The sequence below is a fragment of the Trichosurus vulpecula genome, chromosome 2 (assembly GCF_011100635.1).
Source record: "Trichosurus vulpecula isolate mTriVul1 chromosome 2, mTriVul1.pri, whole genome shotgun sequence".
Lineage (NCBI taxonomy): Eukaryota > Metazoa > Chordata > Mammalia > Diprotodontia > Phalangeridae > Trichosurus > Trichosurus vulpecula.
In genome coordinates, this window is record NC_050574.1 from 257,914,615 (window position 1) to 257,935,476 (window position 20,862).

Below are 20,862 nucleotides of genomic sequence, written 5' to 3' on the forward strand. Positions count from 1 at the left end.
CGTGGAACACGAGAGTTATGTTTTGTCATTGTGCAACCTAATTAAGTTTTCTAACTTTGCTTTTTATATTGTCTCTGGAATCTATACCCTTCTCTCTGTTCCTATTATCTCACCTTAGTTTAGGGTCTCTTAGGACTTTTTAAAAATTGCCTAGATTAGTTAGCAGTAGTCTCCCCCTGCTGCAACCTGCCTTTTATACATTACCAGAGGATTCTTTGGTCATATCTCCCTTGTCCTAAAACCTTTAGTAGCTAAACCATCCTAAAATCATTACCTCATAAACAAATTCTAATCTCCTTTGTTTAGCATTCCTTGATTGTACTTCCCCAAGTATTTTTCCATTATTTTTTTCCCCTCCTGCTCTTTAGGGTCACTTTCCTTCAGCCAAATTGCTCTGGTTCTATTGCTGTTTCTTCTGTGAAGACTTCCCAGCTTCCTCCACTCAGAAGTAGTCCCTAAGAGCAGGGACCATGTCTTATTCTCTCTTGTGCCAATATGTCTAGTATAATGATGTCTTTGTAGTAAGAATTCATAAATTCAAAAATAAATATTTGCTAAATGAATTAGCAGTTGCAGGAAATACAGGTACTTAATCTAGAAAAGAGAAGACTTTAATGGGGTGTGTGTGTGTGTGTGTGTGTGTGTGTGTGTGTGTGTGTGTGTTTTGTGATAGTATCTTCAGGTGTTTGAATGATAGTTATACACAATGAGAAAGATTTGGTTTATTGCTTCAGCGAGCCAGAATCAATGGATGGCAGTTTCAGGGAAGTAGATTTTGACTCAATATGAGAATTTTCACAACTAGAGCTTTCTGATAGGCTCAGAGTCTTAGTTAAATGAGCTTTGGTTTTATGTTTTACTTTCAACATGCTTTCCACTACTGAATGTGGTTAAAATACAATCTTAATATGATTTTTATTTCAGGGAAAACAGAAGTGGTTTATGAAGCAGAAAGCAGAAGAGTCAGCTATTGGAAGGAAGCTTTCAGACCACAAATTAAATAATACCCCGGATGCTGACTGGCTTCAGCTCAAGCCTCTTGCAGGTAGACTTCAATGCTCTCATCTTACAATTCAATGAAAAGTGCTAAATGTAAAAATTCGAATGATGTACCCGCTTCCAGGATCTTTATGTTGAACAAGCTTTTGCCCGAGATTCTAGCTGGGGTTCCTTTGTACAAGAGATGCTCTTAGCTGTAATTTTGTCTATAAAACTCCAGCTCTGTCAGTGTGTAACATCCTCTCTCAAATTCTTGTATACTTCTCAAACTTTTTTTTCACATAACTATAATTTCTGATTTTAACCAAGGATATCTTTATTTTTAACATAAGTATTTTTGTATGTATTTACATCTGTTCTTGCCACTGCATCCCCTATCCCCTCTTGAACAAATAAACAAAAAGAAATTTAAAAAGACTCATTTTAAACAAGTGTCATCTAGGAAAACAATTTCCATATTACCTGTGCCTGAAACGTCTCTTTGGCAGGAACATGCTTAATCTTCCATCCTCTAGACCAGTCAGATGATCCAAAATTTTTCAAAGATGTTTTTCTCTGTAGTATTGTTATTGTAGTATAAATTCTTCTCCTGGCACTGCTTACTTCACCCAGTTAGTTCATAGAGGTCTTCTGAGTCTTCTTGTGGTGCGAAAATATCCTGTTAACATTGATATATCATAATTTGTTTAGCTATCCCCTGCAGATTTTTGGCTACTATGAAAACAACTGCAATGAATATGTTATTAATTTTAAAAAAAAGTTATTTATACATTTTGACAGAAAACACTTCTCAACAAATACCTCAGTAAGCCCTCCCACAAAATATATGCCTAAAAATAGCAAGTTGTTACCAAGGACCTCTTTTGATAGTCAACTGTTAATTGTTTCCCTCTTGATTTTTACATAGCAAAGTTGGGTTTTTTTTTTTTTTTTGCCTCATTCTAAAATCTGTGTTTTAGGATATCATTCAGGCACCTTCTACACCCCTACCTTCTTTCTTATATTATCTTATGTCCTCAATCATTCTGTCAGCATTTTTTTTTAACCTAAAAGATTCTGATATTGCCAATTAAAAGTTCCAGTGAGCCGTGTGGACTAGACTCTATAAAGCTAAGCATTGTTCTGTTGGAGTAGGATTGAATGAACCATAGAATCTTTGGGGGTGAAAAGGTACTATTTTAAGATAATAAGTCTTCATCAAGGATATTTTTATCTTGTTAATATATCTTGGTAAACTTTAACAATATCATATTCATTGAATTGTTTATAGCCATATGTATTTTGACTCCAAATGTAGGAACTGATGATTCAATTGTGTCTGAAGATCGACTTAATGAAACTGAACTAACAGATTTGGAAGGCCAGCAAGAATCCCCTCCTAAGAACTACCTTTGTATAGAAGAGGAGAAAATTATGGACCATTCTCACAGTGATGGTGTGCATGCTGTTCGCGAGCATGATCTTCATTGTGCAGCACATAACAACCACGAGGAAAGCAAAACTGTGCTGAGGAAGCACAATCATCAGTGGCACCACAAACATTCCCATCATTCACATGGACCCTGTCATTCTGGGTCAGATCTGAAGGAAACTGGAATAGCTAACATAGCTTGGATGGTAATCATGGGGGACGGCATCCACAACTTCAGTGATGGCTTAGCGATAGGTGAGTTAATATGGGCTTAAAGGTTTTTTATTTGTGGTTGATGATCTGTTCTATCTGTTTTTTCCGATGTAGTGAATGAAAATAAGAGATAGTATGGCATGGCATTGGATAGAGTTTTAGGATTAGAATCAAAAGGACCCATGTTTGAATCCTGCTTAAACTTTTTGGTCACAGAATTTTTGTGACCTTTGGCATGCCACAACCTCTTCAAGCACACAGATAGTTGGATCTTAATTGTTTAGAAGGACCATGCTGATGAAATCACCGATCCTTCATCTGTTAGCGTATGTAATGTTTTTGTGAGGTGGTTTTTTTTTCCCCTTTTCATGAAAAGCCCTCGTTCCTACTTTGATTATTTGCCATCTAAAATATGAGTTAAATGCTAAAATTGAGTGTCAGACCAGAGTCTCAAGAGAAAATAGAATGTTGGTGACCGTGGCCACTCCAGAGCTTCATTGAACAAGGCCTTAGCGGTAGATGACTTAGTATTTTGATAAGTGTCTTGCTTTGCTGGCTTGTGGGCAACTGTGACTTTCATTTGTGGACCTTGTGTATTGGAGTGTATCATAATTCATTGTATGCCCACAGAATGCAGTTTCTAAGAAATGCAGCAGTTGCATTCCTTTTGGATCCAGGGAAAAACATCCATCTAGTCTTGAGAATGACAGAAAAATAAAGTATCTTTTCTTCTCCCCCCCCCCCTTTTTTTTTAAACAGGAGCAGCTTTTAGTGCTGGATTGACTGGAGGCATTAGTACTTCTATCGCGGTTTTTTGCCATGAACTTCCCCATGAATTAGGTAACTTAGCATCTTTAAAGTAAATTCAAAATATATCTTTCATTTGGTTTTAAATTCATATCATAGTTATACTAGAAAACCATTTTACCACTGGATTTAGGCTGCTGCTACTGGGGATTGGAAATTGTGTTTGCCTTTTACTTGTTTTGGAGCTCATTTAAAGAATTAGAGCTCTTTTGGACAATTCAGTCTGTTCTGCCTTTTCTTCCTAGGTTGAATGATTTTTTTTTTCCTCTTCCAAAAAGGAAGAGTGAAGAAAATGTTCCAGGCTAATGGTTACAGAATCACTGCTCTGTGGTGACTTCTCCTAAAGCAGTCTGGGACACTAGTAAAGCACCTCAAACTTGGATTCAGAAGGCCTGGTTTTGAATCCAGTAATTGGCTTTGTAACCTTGAGAAATCACTCTACCCACTCTCCCTCAGTTTCCCCTTCTATAAAATTAAGTCTGTCTCTAAGCTCTCTTCCAGTTCTAAAACCCTGTGTTTCACTGTTAGCTAGCCATTTCATATAGTTTAGTATATTATAGTCTAACAGCTTTTGTTAAAGAAAAATTATTCCCTCTTCAAAACTGTTTAAATATACATTAAAATCATTAGGTTTGTTTTTTAAAATGTAAAAATAAATATTATTTCCAACAGCAGTACATACATCTAGTTTGGTATGTATTTCCTGTTCAGTTAAAATATAAGGAAGGGTAAATGGTTAATTTTTAAAGAAACTGTATTTTTTGAACAAAAGCAGCTATTTCTTTATTCTAACTCAACTTATCCCACAAACTTTTTAGATTTGAAGCCTCCTCCTAATATTCTGTGGCAATGGAGTCTTTAAGAAAGCTGATCTGTTTCTTTCTCAGCCTACTTCCAGGTTATATTCATATGTCATGCTTTATTAATGTTTTTAATCTAAATCAGATAACAATCATGAGGAAAGAGTTGGTGCTTTTCTTTACAGTTTACTTTGGTAACTCTCTTACCAGGGTTGTGGGGACTTTAGTTTTAATTTAGTTTTATAATCATATTGAAAATACTGTGCTAGTAGGATTCTCATTCTAGCACTGAAAGACACACGTTTCTGTGTGTGTGGGGGGGAGCTTTAAATCTGAATTTGGTAATTTCTTATCATTAACATCAAATTCAACTCCCTTTGATCTTGAAGTCACAAAATCATGTATATCATTCCGACTAGATCATTCTCCGCCTCCCCCTGCTTCCAGCCATAAATACACTTTGTTTTATCCTTTGTCACCATCTTCCTCCAGAAGTAGGAGCCTCAGGTAGAGACCATTCCTCTCCCATATGAAATTAGGTAAGCTATTTGGTAGATAAAGAACCTAACCCTATTTGTAGGGGGACACATATATAGACCTAAACTAAAGGATTGAAACTACTGAGAGCCATAAAGAAGACCCTGGTTGTGTTATTAATATTGCTGAACAGATCTGACATTGGTTGAAGGTGTGAGATCAGTAACTGGATCATGGATCATATTTAAACCTGGAAGACTCCTCAGTGTCTAAGGCTAACACCCTCATACAAATGAGGAAACTGACCTGGCCTGGAGAGTTTATAGTACTGTATCAAGGTCCCACAGAGAATAAGTCGTAGAGATGAGATTTGAACCCAAAATCCCCAAGACTGTTAGCAATTTGCATCAGTTAATCTGGGCATGTTAAGAATTTTTATTTGTTTTTGGAAAGAAGCAAATGAATTATAGTACAGCAGCATATGAGAGTGGGCAAAAATTCATGTATTTAAGTCTTGTTTATTTTTTAAACTACAAGTACAGCATATGGACATTTAACTTTTGTGAAGATAATTAGGTACATCCTCTAATATGATAAATTCCTGGCCAGTGGTCCAGCAGTGGTCCTGTTTCCCCCTCTTTCTAGGCACTTAGTGCTTATCTGATCTGAGCAGGAGCTCCTGTCATGGAACCCAGCCTTTCCATGAAAGCTCCATATCCCCAGTCTCGTTACTTTTTTCTTTTTTTCTGATGTGTGCTTGCACCTGTGGTATGTAAAAGATGAAATGACTGAGGAAAAAAAGGTTCAACCTTCTGAGCATATCATTTTATTAAGCAACAGATACCAGTTGCCTAATGAAGTGGGATCAGACCTCCTCAGCTTAGGCTTGGACCCTGAATACAGGGGGAGACAGATTTTTATACATTAAAAGCAGTTAATCAAATAAGGCCAATTAATTAAAAGGAAACAATACATTAGGTAATCTGATTTCTAATTGGATGAAAGATTAGGGACTTTTCCAAGTTGGGGGCGGGAGAATGAACAGGTGCAATTCCCTGAATTCAGAAAAAGAAGGGTCTCATTCCCCCCCAAGTATGTGTAAACAATCAGAGGAACATGGAAACCATAAGTGATTGATCAGTATGGGGCCAGTGTTCAGATAAGACATATGGATTGCCTGAGATTTACAGTTGGGAGAAAACTCCTTGCATCAGTCTTTGGATAGGACTGAGTTTCTCGTCAGCATAGTGTAGGTCCTTGGTTAAGGGTCTCTAAACCAGGGAGAGGTGGCTCAGTTTCCTAGCCATGCCTGGGTTAGGTTCAAATAATGCAATAAGGTTTTCTCCCAGTTCCCCCAGTTGAATAAAGTTTTCTCACAAGACAGAAGTTGGACTAGATCCATAATTAAATAGAAACTAGAATAGAATACCATAGAAACAGAATTGAGTCAGAAGATGGAGTTAGTGTGGTTCATTCAGTTCCCACAATTAACCGCTTGCTGCCTTAATCCCCTCAAGTTCCTCACACCCCACGGCCGAGGCTCTACAGGGGAAAGGACATTGAGGGGGCAAAATGCCCAGCCTGGGTCCTCGTGAACTAGATCCTTACCATCGAGAGTGAATCAACATGCTATTTCCATAAAGGCAGGAACATAAGGGCCAAAATCTACTTTAAATCTGATTTGAAAGCTGACTTAAATCTGATTCAAAACTGCTGTTTTGATATCCCTGTTAGCAATAAAATCTTTCTCACAGTTTGATTCCTTATTCAACTTTTCATTCTCTTAGGCTTATGTGGGAGGCAACTAGAGTTAGTGGATAGAATGCTGGGCCTGGCGTCAGGAAGACCTGAATTCAACTGCGGAACACTTAGTAGCTGGACAAGTCAGGAACTCATAACCTCTGACTTCAGTTTACTCAACTGTAAGATGGAGATTAGAATAGCTCCTATCTCTCAGGGTTGTTGTGAGGATCAAATGGGATAATATTTGTAAAGTGCTTAGCACAGTGCCTGGCACATGGTAGGTGCTTAATAAATGCTTGTTTCTTTTCCTCCCTCTCTCCCTTTCCTTTTCTTCCCTCCTTCCCTACAAAGAAGATTCCTGTGCACATTGTCGTTCCTCTGTGCCTGTAGACTTACTTTGCAAAAAGAGGTATTCAGCATTCCTAGATAGGAATTCACTTAAAAATACTGACAGTTTGCTCAGTATAATGGATATCTATGATCTTTCTAATGTGTCTATTTCTTATGATCTACCCCCTGTAGTACTTCATGGCAGTTTAAGAAAATCAAGCTCATTGCTCTTGTGTCATGGGAGATAAAGATACTTAATTGAAACTTTCCATCTTTATAAGTGATTTAACTTGAATTGAGATAATTGTAAATAAGGTGAGGTATATACATTATTTCAATCAGCTGTGTTTAAAATGCCTCTATTTTGCTTTAATTGCAGGTGATTTTGCAGTCCTCCTTAAAGCCGGTATGACAGTAAAGCAAGCTATCGTGTACAACCTTCTCTCTGCCATGATGGCTTACATAGGTATGCTGATTGGTACAGCCGTGGGTCAGTATGCCAATAACATCACCCTCTGGATCTTTGCCATCACTGCAGGCATGTTTCTCTACGTAGCCTTGGTGGATATGGTAAGACTTAATTTTATGTTGTTATTGCCCATAATAAGATAAAACATTTTTCTCACTTGAAACGTAATCAACAGTTTACTGGAAGCACAATTAGGAAGAATCTTGGACCCATGCTACAGAAAACATTTTAGCACCAACTTACTATATGTAAATTTGGCTGTTGAAAAAAGAAAACACTTTTGTTATGCTGTGAGCAACAAACAAAACTGCTGGGTAACTGGATCTGTGATTTCAGACTCCTTTATACATAGTAACATACAATGGTGACAAAGTAAACTCAAGACAGCCAATCTTATGACTATTAAAATCTTTTTTAACAATGACTATGACCCCAGGTGATTTAAGATACTGCTGTTGTACAGACTTATACTGTTTTGTGTGAATTGACAGACTGCATCTTTGAGCAGGAGTCAAGGCAGATACTGAGTAACACATAGACCTTTCTTTGGACTTAGTGGGTATATAGACGATAGGTCTTTTGATGTGTGTCTGTTTAGACATTTGGGATATCATTGCCTTACACCTGTAGCTAGAAGTTAATCTATCCCCACACTAACCATTTTCTTGATTTAGTATTTACTTTTAGTTTTGGGGGGGTTAAGTGACTTGCCCAAGGTCACACAGCTAGTAAATGTGTCAAGTGTCTGAGGCTGGATTTGAACTCAGGTCCTCCTGACTCCAGGGCCGGCGCTCTACTCTCTGTGCCACCTAGCTGCCCCCGATTTAGTATTTCTTGAACCACAAATTTACTGAGTGTTATGTTAGCAAAACTCTTGGGATATTAACTCTTTCCAAAATAAATTAGAAATTTGTTCCCTTCTCTACCAGTAGGATGTGACCAGTTAGTATCATTCTAAAATTATCAAACTTGTAGCAGAACACCAACAAGTATGAAATATTTTGTCATTTTCTTCATGTTCTTCACAGTTGGATCCATCTATTAGTTAACATCAAATACTAGGGTCTTTATTAATTCACAGCAAGGGGACATTCATTTTAAAGAACATTTATAAAGTGGATCTCGTTATCAGTTGATTTTTATAAAAGTAAACCAACACCCACCCCCCTACCCCCACACACTGTAAAACCTTGGTCCCAAAGGATATATCAGATTTGACTTTGTATTGCTCATGAAGTCTATCTGAATTTCCTAACTTCTCACCATATTAACTCATTAGATATCTTAGCTGAAGTGGAATAATACCTAGTTTATTTACTACATTCAGTATTTTAAGATAAATGCTGAATTACAGAATTTCTTGAATTTTTTATCTCCTACTAGGAGAAAAACAAAGACCTTAAATTCTCCTAGCTTAAAGGGAGGGGATATAACATGCATATAGATAACCAAATTCTAGGCATTTTGGAAAAAGAGAGTGCTAACAATTTGAGAAATCCAGGAAGTCTTCATGGATTACTACACCTAAGCTGAGTCTTGAAAGGAAATTAGGATTCTAAAGGTGAGGTATTGAGAAGCGCATTCAAACTCTAAGCTACAATTTCACCTTCTGCTAAATGAATATAATCATAGGAGTCACCTCATAGTGGGGGTCAAATGAGATAATATATGTAAAATGCTTTATTTATAGAACATTGTTCTGTGGACTAATGTTTATATAAGTTTGTAAACCCCCCATGTTAGCTACTCTTATTATTATAGAAATAATAGTTTATATTGGTTTATAAAACACCATGTTAGTGACTTACTATTATATTAATTATAGTTATTATTATTGCAGTAATAATAATAATAATAACATACCTGCCACCAGTTGATGAGAACCTTAATGGTACACTGCATACAGATGTGCTGGGAGTTTTGTCTCTTGGCTGTCCATTCTACACTGCCTTGTGTATTTGGAATTACAGGTGGAAAAAAGGGATAATTTCTTCATCCTGTTATCTCTCAAAAACCAGATTTATTTTATTTTCCTTGTGAGTTGTAGGCTCAGCAAGTAGAATAAGAAATTCTCTCTGTCTTCAAAGGGTTATGGTTGAAGTGCGTATAGTGTGGCCAGTAAAAAAGATCTCTTTCAGTTGGTCTACCATGATCTGTATGAGATGGACAGGTGGGGAAACCTGACACAAGTATTCTGCTTAACTGAATGATAACTTGGCTCATTTCTTTTGAAAAAAATTTGTAGTTAGAACAGTTCACACAGAAAGCACTTATGTAATCAGACATGATGTAAATAACACACACACACCCCCATCCTCACAGAGCTCAGCTATAAAACTTGGTTGAAGAAACATGTCAGACAAATTCAGGACCTTTCTGTGACTGAGTTCATTTTTTTTTTTTTGATCTTGAGTTCTCAATTACATAGTCCTCTAACCAGAAATGTAGGTAGTATGTAGGAGAATAGCCTGAACGTATACTAACAGCAGACCACTTGAAGGTTTCACTTTGTTTTAAACAAATGTTTGTTGTCAGCTTGTTTTCTTGTGATATACCTGTTATTCCCCTAAGTTGGATATTGGGGAGAGTGGTGTTTGCTGTGGAATTGAGGTTTGAATATCAAAATGGGATGGGTCTTGTTAATTTCTATAGGGAACTCTCAATGAAGAAACTCCCTCTCCCAACACGTATAGGCCTCTTCCCTGCAGCTTTTTTGAGTTGCCTGTAGCATTAGGAGATTTAATGGCATATGTTGGAGGCAGGACTCAAACATGGGTTTTTCTAAATTTGAAGTTGTCCCTGTCCTCTGTGCCTTACCTCTCTTATCAGTATTAGATGACATTTGACATACTGACTATTTGGACCAAACTAAAATTGCTTTTTAAGAATGTGTTTCTTTTTCAGCTTCCAGAAATGCTGCATGGTGATGGTGACAATGAAGAACATGGGTATTGTCCTGTGGGGCAATTTATTCTTCAGAATTTTGGATTACTTTTTGGGTTTGCCATCATGCTGGTGATTGCTCTCTATGAAGATAAAATTGTATTTGACATCCAATTCTGACCATTCCCAGTAATCACTGTCAGCCACAACGACGTTGCTGTATGGCTTTGCACCTGCCCCGTGTACTGTATGCACACTGCTCTGAGAAAGACTGTGGCTTGCACTACTTACAAGTTTCATAAATTTGCCTATAACCATGAAAGACAGTGGAGCTCATACTTATTTTTCCTGAGTGACAACTGGTCTTTAGAAGAATGAATGATAAAATGAGGAAAAAAATGGGAGTCTATGGACCAGTGTTTGTATAGGTTTGATGAAGATGCTCTAGAACCTATTTTGGTTGGAATTGCTAAGAACACTAATAGGGCTGCTCAGACTTGTCTGTGATTTGCCCAGAGAACTAGAATTTGAACCAAATCTTTACAAACATAGAAAGATTTTAAATGGACTTGATGCTGGGCACACCTTTTTTGTTCATTCTGAGCAAACATAATTACAGTATACCGGGGCTTGTAGTTCAGCTTCATATAAACTGTATGGTAATAGGGATCAACTTGATGCAACTTTTTAATAGCATAAAAAGTTATTAGATTTGATGTTAGCTTATAGGAACTCTAGTAGGAAGATTCAGGCTGCATTAGAGTTTGTATTTAGTGTGGGGGTAAGCCCTGACTCTTGTGTCCATAGAGTTGCTATTTTTGTATATATTTGCATAGTGGTTTCACTTGCAGCCTAAACTACTGAGAAATAGTGATTGTATGTGTGAACTCTGGTTTAATGAAAGATTCCTAATGGTTCTTAGTATTAATAGTGTGGTTATTTTTGGGACAAGGTAAAACTTTTTTTCTTTCCTTTTCATGCAGTGCCCTAAAAAAAAAAATCAGAGAAATAATGTACCACCCCCTCAAGCATGGTCCAGATACAGGTTTCCCTGTTGCCTGCATTGTTATTGACCTGTGTGGGAAGCTGTGTTGTGAGTTCTGAATGTATTACTTTAAATCAGTGGCATTAGAGCCAGGAACATAAACTGTGGCTGTGCCAGAAAACCAATATTCAGGATTTATGCATTAAAAAGTAATGGTTATTCAAAGAGTTAATAGCATAGGAGTCCTTTCTGGTGGCTCTGATGGAACCAAATGGGTTTGGTTTGGAGGACAGGTGAAATAAGCAGAGGCCTTGACATAGTGAAATCAGTTTTACTACTTCATACCAAGAAAAGACATTTGTGTGTGCCTGATTTAGTCGTTTTAGGTCTCCTATAATGGTGAATGATTTGTGAGAAGTGCAAGCCATGTTTATCCTATGTTTTGACCTAATGACCCTCAGTGTTGGTCGTAAGCATGTAGCCTTCTATTGACATGTGCTACAGTCTTCATTTCTATGTATGCCAGGTAAGCTATATTTGGACTCTGTGCAGCCAGTTTTGTTTTCGTCTGCTTGGCAACCAGTTTAGCTGCTTTTAAAATCTTATTACTCTAATACCTTAATAAGAGCCAAATTCTTTCCATTCCATTTTTGAAGTTTTTCCATTTTAGCCTCCTCCCCACCCTCTTTTTTATTCTTCTTCCCTCCCCATTTCTTTTACCCTTTTTATTTTTAAATTTTTTTTAATTTTTGAGGAGAGCAGCATGTACCCTTAGGTATTATTAGGTGCCTGCCAGTATCTGTTCCTAATGCTTTGAGCAGGGGGTGGGGGGGCATCTATGTTGTTATTCTGAGTTAGGTTTTAGTTCAGTAAAAGAGCTCTGGCTATAGCAGCAAACTCCCATTGTCACAAGTTGGGGTTCTGCACAGTGGGAATACTCTTCACAGCATTGGGCATTTTAATTATTAGAGTCCCAATTCATTGCTTGGTACTTGGGGCAATCTAGCAGAAAGGTGCTGCCAACTCCAAGTGATTCAAGTGTCTCTCAAAAATAAGATTTTTGTTTTGACACAGTTCTGCATTCCAGCATTTACATGTACTTCATTAAAGAACCATTTTATGAACTGCAACAGCTGAATACATGCCCTGCCTTCAGACGACTGATTATAAAACAAATGAATTTGTCCATGTTTGGCTTTACATTTTTCTCAAGAATGAAACAACTGTACTTATTCACTAGAAGTTTTTTCAACCTTTTGTGAAGAGCAATGTATCTGCTGCTGCTAGTCTTTTTTTAGGTTCCCACCAGTATTTGGTTCCAGACCATTCTAATGTACAGTTTTAAGTCCTATTAGACAATCGGAATTCCACTACATTTCTCTTGAGCTCCAACATTCCATTCAGCTTGAACGGTCTAATTCAACTTTTATATGTTGGAGGTCATTAATGTTACTTGTTTCAATGCTGTCACTGTGTGACATCCATATGAATTTTGATGTAGATCACATTGCACTCAATCAGCTGTGATTATGCTTAGAAATACTATAGTTAACTAGATGCAGTGTGAGTTTTTTTTTCCATTAACAATGAGTATATGGTTTAAATGTGATGATGGTCCTGCAAGGTGATACTTGCTGAGATATCTAAACTTTATAACTAAATCACTTTTAAAAATTTATAAAGCTGGAAACAATTAAATGCTGTTTTTGTTTGTCAACAGTGGTGTGTTCATTTTATGTATGTTCCTAATGCATAAGGAACTCCCCCAAAATAAAGTTATTCAAAAGAGCAAAGATACGGTTTTGTTTCTATAGTCTTTTATTTCAAACATTTCCTTATATATAACTGTAATAGGAATTAAAAATATTTTGTGTTTGATATATAAATGTTCACAATCTCATAACTAGTCAAGATTATTTAAAATTTTAAATTTAAAAAATTAGTGTAAAAAGTAAATGTATCTTCTCTCAACCCGATGTGGAGAGAAAAGGGCAATATCTACAGAAAAATGGCACTTTATGGCTATGAATTAAGCTGACACAGCAATGCCACACCCCTTCCAATCCAGTGTTCTGGAGGTTTATCTGAAGGCAGAATCATTGCAATCACAAAGTTAGTAGAATGGCCAGTAGTTGATAATGTTCCTCTCCGCTCACTTGTTTTGTAGACTGGAGCAATGTAACTAGGCCGCTTTGGTATGTCTGACCGCTTACAAGGCTTCAGCCACATCTGTAAGAAATTGAGGAGGAAAAAAAGCCCTTTATCCCTAGGTATATATGTTCATAACAGGTGGTGACAATTTTAAATGGATCCTTTTTTGGTAGAGTAACAAGAGTTTTCAGTTGTTTTCAGAAATCTTAGCTTCATCCTTTAATACATTCTTTTTTCAGTATGTTGGTGGGCCCCGTTGTTGCTGCCTACCTCACACCTTTACGTAAGGACAGTTAAGAATGGAAACGAATTTAAGGCCAGTATGAAACAGATCTAAGGAAGTATGTCCCACTGTCACCCTCTCAAGGGACTACTATTACAAGGCTTACATTAGGGAGTATAATTTTTCTATGAATACCCAGTACTTAATACATCCAAGGAAGTTATCTACTTCAAAGCCTTATACGCCAGGTATGTTGCTCCAAATGTTTTAAAAATGCTTCTTTTAAGAGCCACTTGGAGGCAGAAGCTGCTTTACCCTACAGTGTTACTAATAAGCATCTTGACATTGTTAAGAGGTAGGCAGTTCAAACTCTGTTAAGATCCACATGAGTAGTATTAGAAAAATACTGACCACAGGTACTGTATCATAAAGGATTTTGGGATAAGATTCTGCTAGTTTCCTGAGTTTTCGATTCCAGGATGCTCCATCTAGAAACAATCCGTAAATGTAGACACCTAATTTTAATATAAGAAAAATAGGTATTAATATAAATAAAAGTGTCAGTGTGTAGCTCTAGTACTTGAATTGTTCAGCTAGATTTTTAGGTTCCATGAGACTGAATGACCCATATGTAGAGTTACTGAAACTGTGTACAACATTTATTCACACAAATACACAATTTTGAAATGCTAGTAAGTGTAACATCCTGAAACCAAAATAAAAAGCAAGGAATATTGGAGGTGCTATAGTAGAAAACTGCTTTTCCTTAAACTTTGAATAGTGAAATAATTGGATAGGGACCAGAACCTATGATTTCATTGGTATTGGGAACACTTGGGTTAAGGTTTCCTATACTTAGGTCCACACCTTCTCTTCACCTTCTTGCCTGGAGCGCAGAGGTTGCTCAGGGTTATATAGACTATGAGACAGAGGCAAGAAGTGAATGTAGATCTTTCTCTCCACTATGCCATGCTGTCTCAGTGAAGTAAATAAAACAAATTAAGATTTAAGAAGTAGTATACCCCCAAAGAGATCATACAAGTGGGAAAGGGAACCCGTATGTACAAAAATATTTGTAACAGCTCTTTTTGTGGTGGCAAAGAATTGGAAATCAAGGGGATGGCCATCAATTGGGGAATGGCTAAACAAATTGTGGTATATGAATGTAATGGAATACTGTTGTCTTGCAAGAAGAGGAGCAGATGGACTTCATTACAACTTGGAATGACATATATGAACTGATGCTGAGTGAGGGGAGCAGAACCAGAACATTACATGATTACAGACACACGGTATCTGTGATGACTAACTGATGGACTTGGCTCTTCTCAGCAATACAAGGTTCAAAGACAGTTCCAAAAGACTCATGATGGAAAAAGCGATCCACATCCGGAGAAAGAATTACAGTCTGAATGCAGATTGGAGCAAACTATTTGCTCTCTTTTTTTTCCCCCTTTTTTGGTTTTGTTTCTTTCTCGTGATTCATTCCATTGGTTATAATTCTTCTTTACAACTTGACTATTGTGTAAATAAGTTCAATGTGAAGGTGTATGTAGAACCTGTATTGGATTATGTGCTGTCTTGGGAGGGAGGGGGGAAAATTTGGAATTCAAAAACTTGTGGAATGGAGTGTTGTAAACTAAAAATAAAAAATAAATTTAAAAAAAAGTGGTATACCTCAGAGAAGGAAGAAAAAAAGGATTTCAAGTTGACCTAGAAAGATGAACACTCAATTTCTGTAATTTGCCAATAACTTTAAAATCGTAGCAGTAGCTGTGGTAGCTGGAATTTATAGTAACTTATTTCTGCATGGACACTGAATAAATTTAAGGAAAAACCCCCAAATACAAAAACTTGAGTCATTTTAATGGGGTGTCAATTTTGTACTCCTCTTTCCTCCAAGTTCTCTCCTATCTGGAGGCTCAGAGTTAATGGGGATGGGAGAAACTTCCATTTATGTGGAAATTGTGTATGAGGCAGCCCCTCTGATACAAATGATACCTTATTCAGGAGTGTATTGGACCAAATTGTCTTGAAGACTCTTCTTACTCTTTGCTGTAATGTATTCATAGGTATGTGCTGCCAAGTCCTGATGAGCCCTCCTTGTCTATAACCTATTAGTTGGATTAACCTTTGTTCATACTGAAATGCTAACGTATTTCTTCTGGTAGAAAGAACAATTTGCAAATTACTCATTTAGATGAGGTGGTGGTTTTACATTTTCTGTTAAGGCTAAATATCGATCTTCGTTACCAATGCCAGCACACAGTAGGTCTGTGCTCCTGACTGAAAACAAGATGATGAAATCCAAACCCTCATGATTACCTTTTCATGCATGTTCCTTTTCTCCCATTCCCCAAACTGTTGAACTGCATGGCCTCTACACTCTTCCCTTAGCAATCTAGTCTATGGCATTGATTGCCATCTCTTAAGTAGACAACTCTTTTTGAAGGATGTAAAATAATTTTTATTTATAAAATGCTATATAGGCACTTAAGTATTGTGAGAAAGGGTCTTTGATGAAGCAGGCACAGAAGTGGGTCCCTCTGCAGGGCTTAAGTAACACAGCCCTGGCTGAAGAAGGACCTTCAGGAGAAACTGAGAGGATTCAGTTGTTTGTCTCTTGAGTTTGATGTTATGGTGATCAAAGAGCCTGAGACACCAACTAGTATTATCAGTGCTTTAGCTGCTACAGGTCTCTTCTAGCTTCTTGTCTCCTATAAAGTAAGCTCATTCAATAACTGGGGCAGCAGCAAACTGTTACTGTTCTCATACTAATATTCTGTTTTAGTGTATCAGCATCAAAAACAGTGAATATTTGCCTTCACCCATAATGCACTTAAATGAAAATGACAAGTTGCTCCACAACAGGTACTAACAATGTTATAGCACAGGGTTGTCCAACCTTAGGTTTTTATTGAAACAATAGACAATATATTTTGATTTGCCATTTTAGTGAAAGCTCTGTGGTAGCTCGGCTTTGTTTACTAAACCATTTGTGTAAATTTCTATGCTTGTAGGCAGTGCGCATAAATTGTACCTCTGGCCGCATTTTGGACACCCCTGCATAGCATATACTGACCATAAACGTTTTCAGATAGCCTCTCATTTCCTTCCTGAAGCCAATGTCTCTTACAGCAATTGGACCATAACCTTTTCCTGAGCTATGCACCAGATATAAATTACAGCTGATTATAAACTTATAAGCCATCACTCCCCAGACACACATATCCTTTCCCCCAAAGGTGAGTTAACTGGATAACCTTCACCTAAGTCCTTATACCTATCCAGAAAGCTCAAGCCAAAGTTTCAGGTTTTGACTTGAGGCCAAATATACAACAGTGTAGGGATCCCCCAAAACTTCAGTAATTCTGCACAAATGCCACCCCGGATGAAGTAGCAGACACTGATTCTGCTCAGCCACATAAAGAAAAGGAGGAATCTATCAGATTATAAATATGTCAGGAGCAGTACTAGTGGAGAGTAACATGTTAGGCCTCATTGAAATGGGTTTGGAAGATAATGGTAAGTTACTTAAGATTAAGGACCTTCCAACATGAAACTATAGGATCATATGTCTAGAGCTGGAAGGGACCTCAGATACCACGTAGTCTGACCCCCTTATTTTATAGATGAGAAAACTGAGCTCCAGGAAAATTAAATATCTCGTCCAAAATGGTATGTGTAAGGTTTATTTTAGAGGTAATATATTTCTCCTTGATGCTTTTCAGCTTTTTCTTCATTATTTTTGGGTCTCCTTTAGCAAGTCATTGCCTTGTTTTTCATGGTTTTCCCGCATCACTCTCATTCCTCTTCCCAATTTTTCCTCTACTTCTCTAACTTGCTTTTCCAAATCCTTTTTGAGCTCTTCCATGGCCTGAGACCAATTCATATTTTTCTTGGAGGCTTTTGATGTAGGCTCTTTGACTTTGTTGACTTCTTCTGGCTGTATGTTTTGGTCTTTTCTTTGTCACCAAAGAAAGATTCCAAAGTCTGAGTCTGAACCTAAGTCTGTTTTCACTGCCTGGCCATGTTCCCAGCCAACTACTTGACCCTTGAGTTTTTTGTCGGGCTATGACTGCTTGTAGAGTAGAGAGTCCTTTGTTCTAAGGTTGAGGGGCTGTGCTGTTGTTTTCGGAGCTTTTTCTACACAGCAAGCTTTGCCACACCTGCACTCCTCCTCCCCCAAGAACCACCAACCCGGACTGCGACTCAGATCTGAGCAGGCTCTTCACTCCTGCTCTGATCTGCCACTTCATTCCTCCCACCAGGTGGGCCTAGGGCCAGAAGCAACTGCAACTGTAGTTCTGTAGCTGCACCACCTCTGCTGCCCCCAGAGTGGTGGCCAAACCATGAACTCCTTTCACTCTATTCCCAAAGTTTTTTCCCACTAACCTTCTCTGTTGTCTTTGGTGTTTGTGGGTTGAGAAGTCTGGTAACCGTGGCAGCTCACTGATTCAGGGCGCTAGGGCCTGTTCCGCCAGGCTCCCAGTCTGGCTGGTCCGGGCGCAGCCCACGCTGGGCTCTGCTCCGCTCCGTTCCCAGCTCTGTGCAATAGACCTTACCCAGCAACCATCCATGCTGTCCTGGGCTGGAGCCCTGCTTCCCTCTGCTATTTCATGGGTTCTGCAGTTCTAGAATTTGTTCAGAGCCATTTTTATAGTGTTTAGAGAGTCCTGGGGGAGAGCTTTAGGCCAGGCCCTGCTTTCTGGCTGCTATCTTGGCTCCACCCTGATTTTCGGCTTTTGATGACATGTATATTTTAGAGTTGACTAAGTTCAGAAAAAGACATCCACCTAATTGAGACAGAGCCTCCTACAATGAATTTCTTTTTAAGTTTCTTAAGATGTATTTATGTTCCATGGAATGCTGCATTTATTTCTGGGCTGGATGAAGGTTAAGCAGGTAGTAAGAGTCAGAGTCAGAACTTAAACCCAGGTCCTCTGTGTGCCACACTGAGTCAGGTGAGGCAGCCAGATCCTCTGTACCTCAGCTATGAAGATATATGCACCAATGACAGGGGAGAGTGAGGGAAAAACAAGATAAAAGCCTGAATAAAAAGCAATGGTGTATCAAAAATAGAATGAGTAAAACCTTAAATAAAAATCAGAATGAATTAAATATTATAATATGAAGTAAAGTGGTTAATTATTGCTTGATAATACAAAATCCCAGATATTATGAACCCCATGGTAACTAATTCCAGAATAATTTTTTAAAAATGAAATTCATAGAATTAGGATGAACTTTCAAACATAATTAGAGGTGGAGCCAAGATGACAGAAGCAAGGGAGCTGAGTGAGCTCTCCCCAGTTTCCCTCAGAAACAACATTAAATCAAGCCTCTAAATGAATTCTGGAGCTACAGAACACACAAGAAAATGGAGTGAAACAATTTTGTAGTCCAAGATAACTTAGAAGGATTTCAGGAAAGGTCTGTCTCACTGTAAAAAGGGAGCACAGCCCAGTGCAAGTGGTGTCCTGGGTAAGCCAGTGGGAAGCTTTTAGCCACATCAGAGATAAGTGACTGAGGCCTCACATTCCTGGCTCTGTAGGCCAGTGGCACAGCACAACAGGTGTGATTACGCTGGGCCCCCTAGTGCAGTGCGCAAGCCACCAGCCCTGGAGGGCCAGGCATGGAAAGCCAGTGAACAGCCCTGGCCCGCTATGCAAGAAGCTTGGGACAGTGCCCCCTGTGCCCCAGGATCAGAGCTCAACTTTAAAAGCCACAAAATAGGCAAGAAAATAAGCAAGAAGCAAGAGCCCTGACCATAAAAAGCTACTGTGGCTACAGGGAAGATCAAAACACAAACTCAGAGGAGGACAACACTGTTAAAATGCCTACATGCAAAGTCTCAAAGGTTGTCAAGTCCTCAAAATCTTCTTGGAAGAGCTCAAAAAGTATTTTAAAATCAAATTAGAGAGAGAGAATAAAAATTGGGACAAAAATGAGTTATGCAAGAGAATTATGAAAAAAAGAGTCAACAGATTAGAAAAGGAAGCACAAAAATTGAAGAAAATAACTTAAAAAATAGAATTGGCCAAATGGAAAAGGAGGTACAAAAGCTCACTGAAGAAAATAATTACTTAAAAATTAGAATCGGGCAAGTGGAAGCTAATGACTCTACAAGACATCAAGAAACAGTCAAAAAAAAAATCAAAAGAAGAGAAGAAAATGTAAAATGTCTCATAGGAAAATACCAACCTGGAAAATAGATCCAGGAGAGATAATTTAAGAATTATTGGACTACCTGAAAGCCATGATTAAAAAAAGAGCCTGGACAGCATCTTTCAAGAAATTATCAAGGAGAACTGCCCTGATATCCTAGAACCAGAGGTTAAAATAGTAAATTGAAAAAATCCACTGAACACCTCCTGAAAGTGATCTCAAAATGAAAACTCCAAGGAATATTGCAGCCAAATTCCAGAACTATCAGGTGCGTTGGTAAGCAAAATGGACTCCTTAGCACTTAGTTCAACAAGTGCCCTTGAATAGTTTGACTTTTGTTCCCTTTGAGTAATTCATTGAGCCTTACTAAGCTCAATGCTAAGATGCAGGCCCAAAACCCTATTAGGTGTAAAACCTTAGTGGGTGTAGATTGGCAACTAAGGTGGGGCCCAAGGTGGGGCTAACTCCAGGGAGGGCCTAGTTTACATGTCTGGGAGAGCAGAGGCTTTTAGACCACGTGGGTTTAAGTCCGCCTCTTTGTGACGATTCTAGGTCACGTGGGTGAGTCGCATGTGTGAATTACCCCGATGCTGAAAAAGATATAAAAACCAGAGGTTGGCTATCTGTTTTTTTTTGGAGCTCTTTGCCACAGCAGTGGTGGCGCATGACTCTGGGCCAGCCCTTGTTCTGAGCTCCCGGGCTAAACCTAGATGTTGGTAACTATGAATTGTATTGGGTCCGTCTGTTGATATTTGTACTTTGTTTGTAATTTGCTCTGAAGTTCAGTGTGCTGGCTTTTTCCCCTGAACTAAGTGAATGATATTTGTGTGCTGAATCAAAGTAAGTTTGCCAACCCCTTCACCTTGCTTTCCTTAGTTAAGCAGATCAAAAGAACCTGTGCTGTTGGCAGCTTTCTGGGTGCTGGCTGTGGGTGGATCTTATACCCCCACAGAAGCTGCTAGCCAGATTTTTGAAACATCAGGTCAAGGAGAAAATACAGCAAGCAGCAAGAAAGAAACAATTCAAATACTAAGGAGCCATAGTCAGTATTATACAGGACTTAGCAGTTTCTACATTAAGGATCAAAGGGCTTGGAACATAATATTCCAGAAGGCAAAGGAGGTTGGATTACAACTAAAAATCAACTACCCAGCAAAACTGAGCATAATCTTTCAGGAGAAAGGATGGACACTCAATGAAATA

The 20,862-nt window shown here is 38.2% G+C and overlaps 2 protein-coding genes across 3 annotated transcripts in view; one reads left to right on the forward strand and one right to left on the reverse strand.

Moving 5' to 3' along the window:
• SLC39A10 (solute carrier family 39 member 10) overlaps positions 1–12,914 on the forward strand; it is a 52,648-nt gene extending 39,734 nt beyond the window's left edge. For both annotated transcript variants that reach the window (XM_036743023.1, XM_036743024.1), the window contains exons 6-10: positions 925–1,045; positions 2,297–2,665; positions 3,383–3,463; positions 7,160–7,350; positions 10,154–12,914. In XM_036743023.1, the coding sequence (XP_036598918.1) occupies positions 925–1,045; positions 2,297–2,665; positions 3,383–3,463; positions 7,160–7,350; positions 10,154–10,312 (921 nt within the window). In that variant the 3' untranslated portion in view covers positions 10,313–12,914. The remainder of the gene's footprint in view (positions 1–924; positions 1,046–2,296; positions 2,666–3,382; positions 3,464–7,159; positions 7,351–10,153) is intronic.
• A 225-nt stretch (positions 12,915–13,139) lies between these two features.
• Positions 13,140–20,862, reverse strand: part of DNAH7 (dynein axonemal heavy chain 7) — a 312,783-nt gene continuing 305,060 nt past the window's right edge. Inside the window, exons 63-64 of the mRNA XM_036744029.1 lie at positions 13,903–14,006; positions 13,140–13,346 (exon numbers count right to left, since the gene is read on the reverse strand). Coding sequence (XP_036599924.1) covers positions 13,140–13,346; positions 13,903–14,006 — 311 coding nt within the window. The remainder of the gene's footprint in view (positions 13,347–13,902; positions 14,007–20,862) is intronic.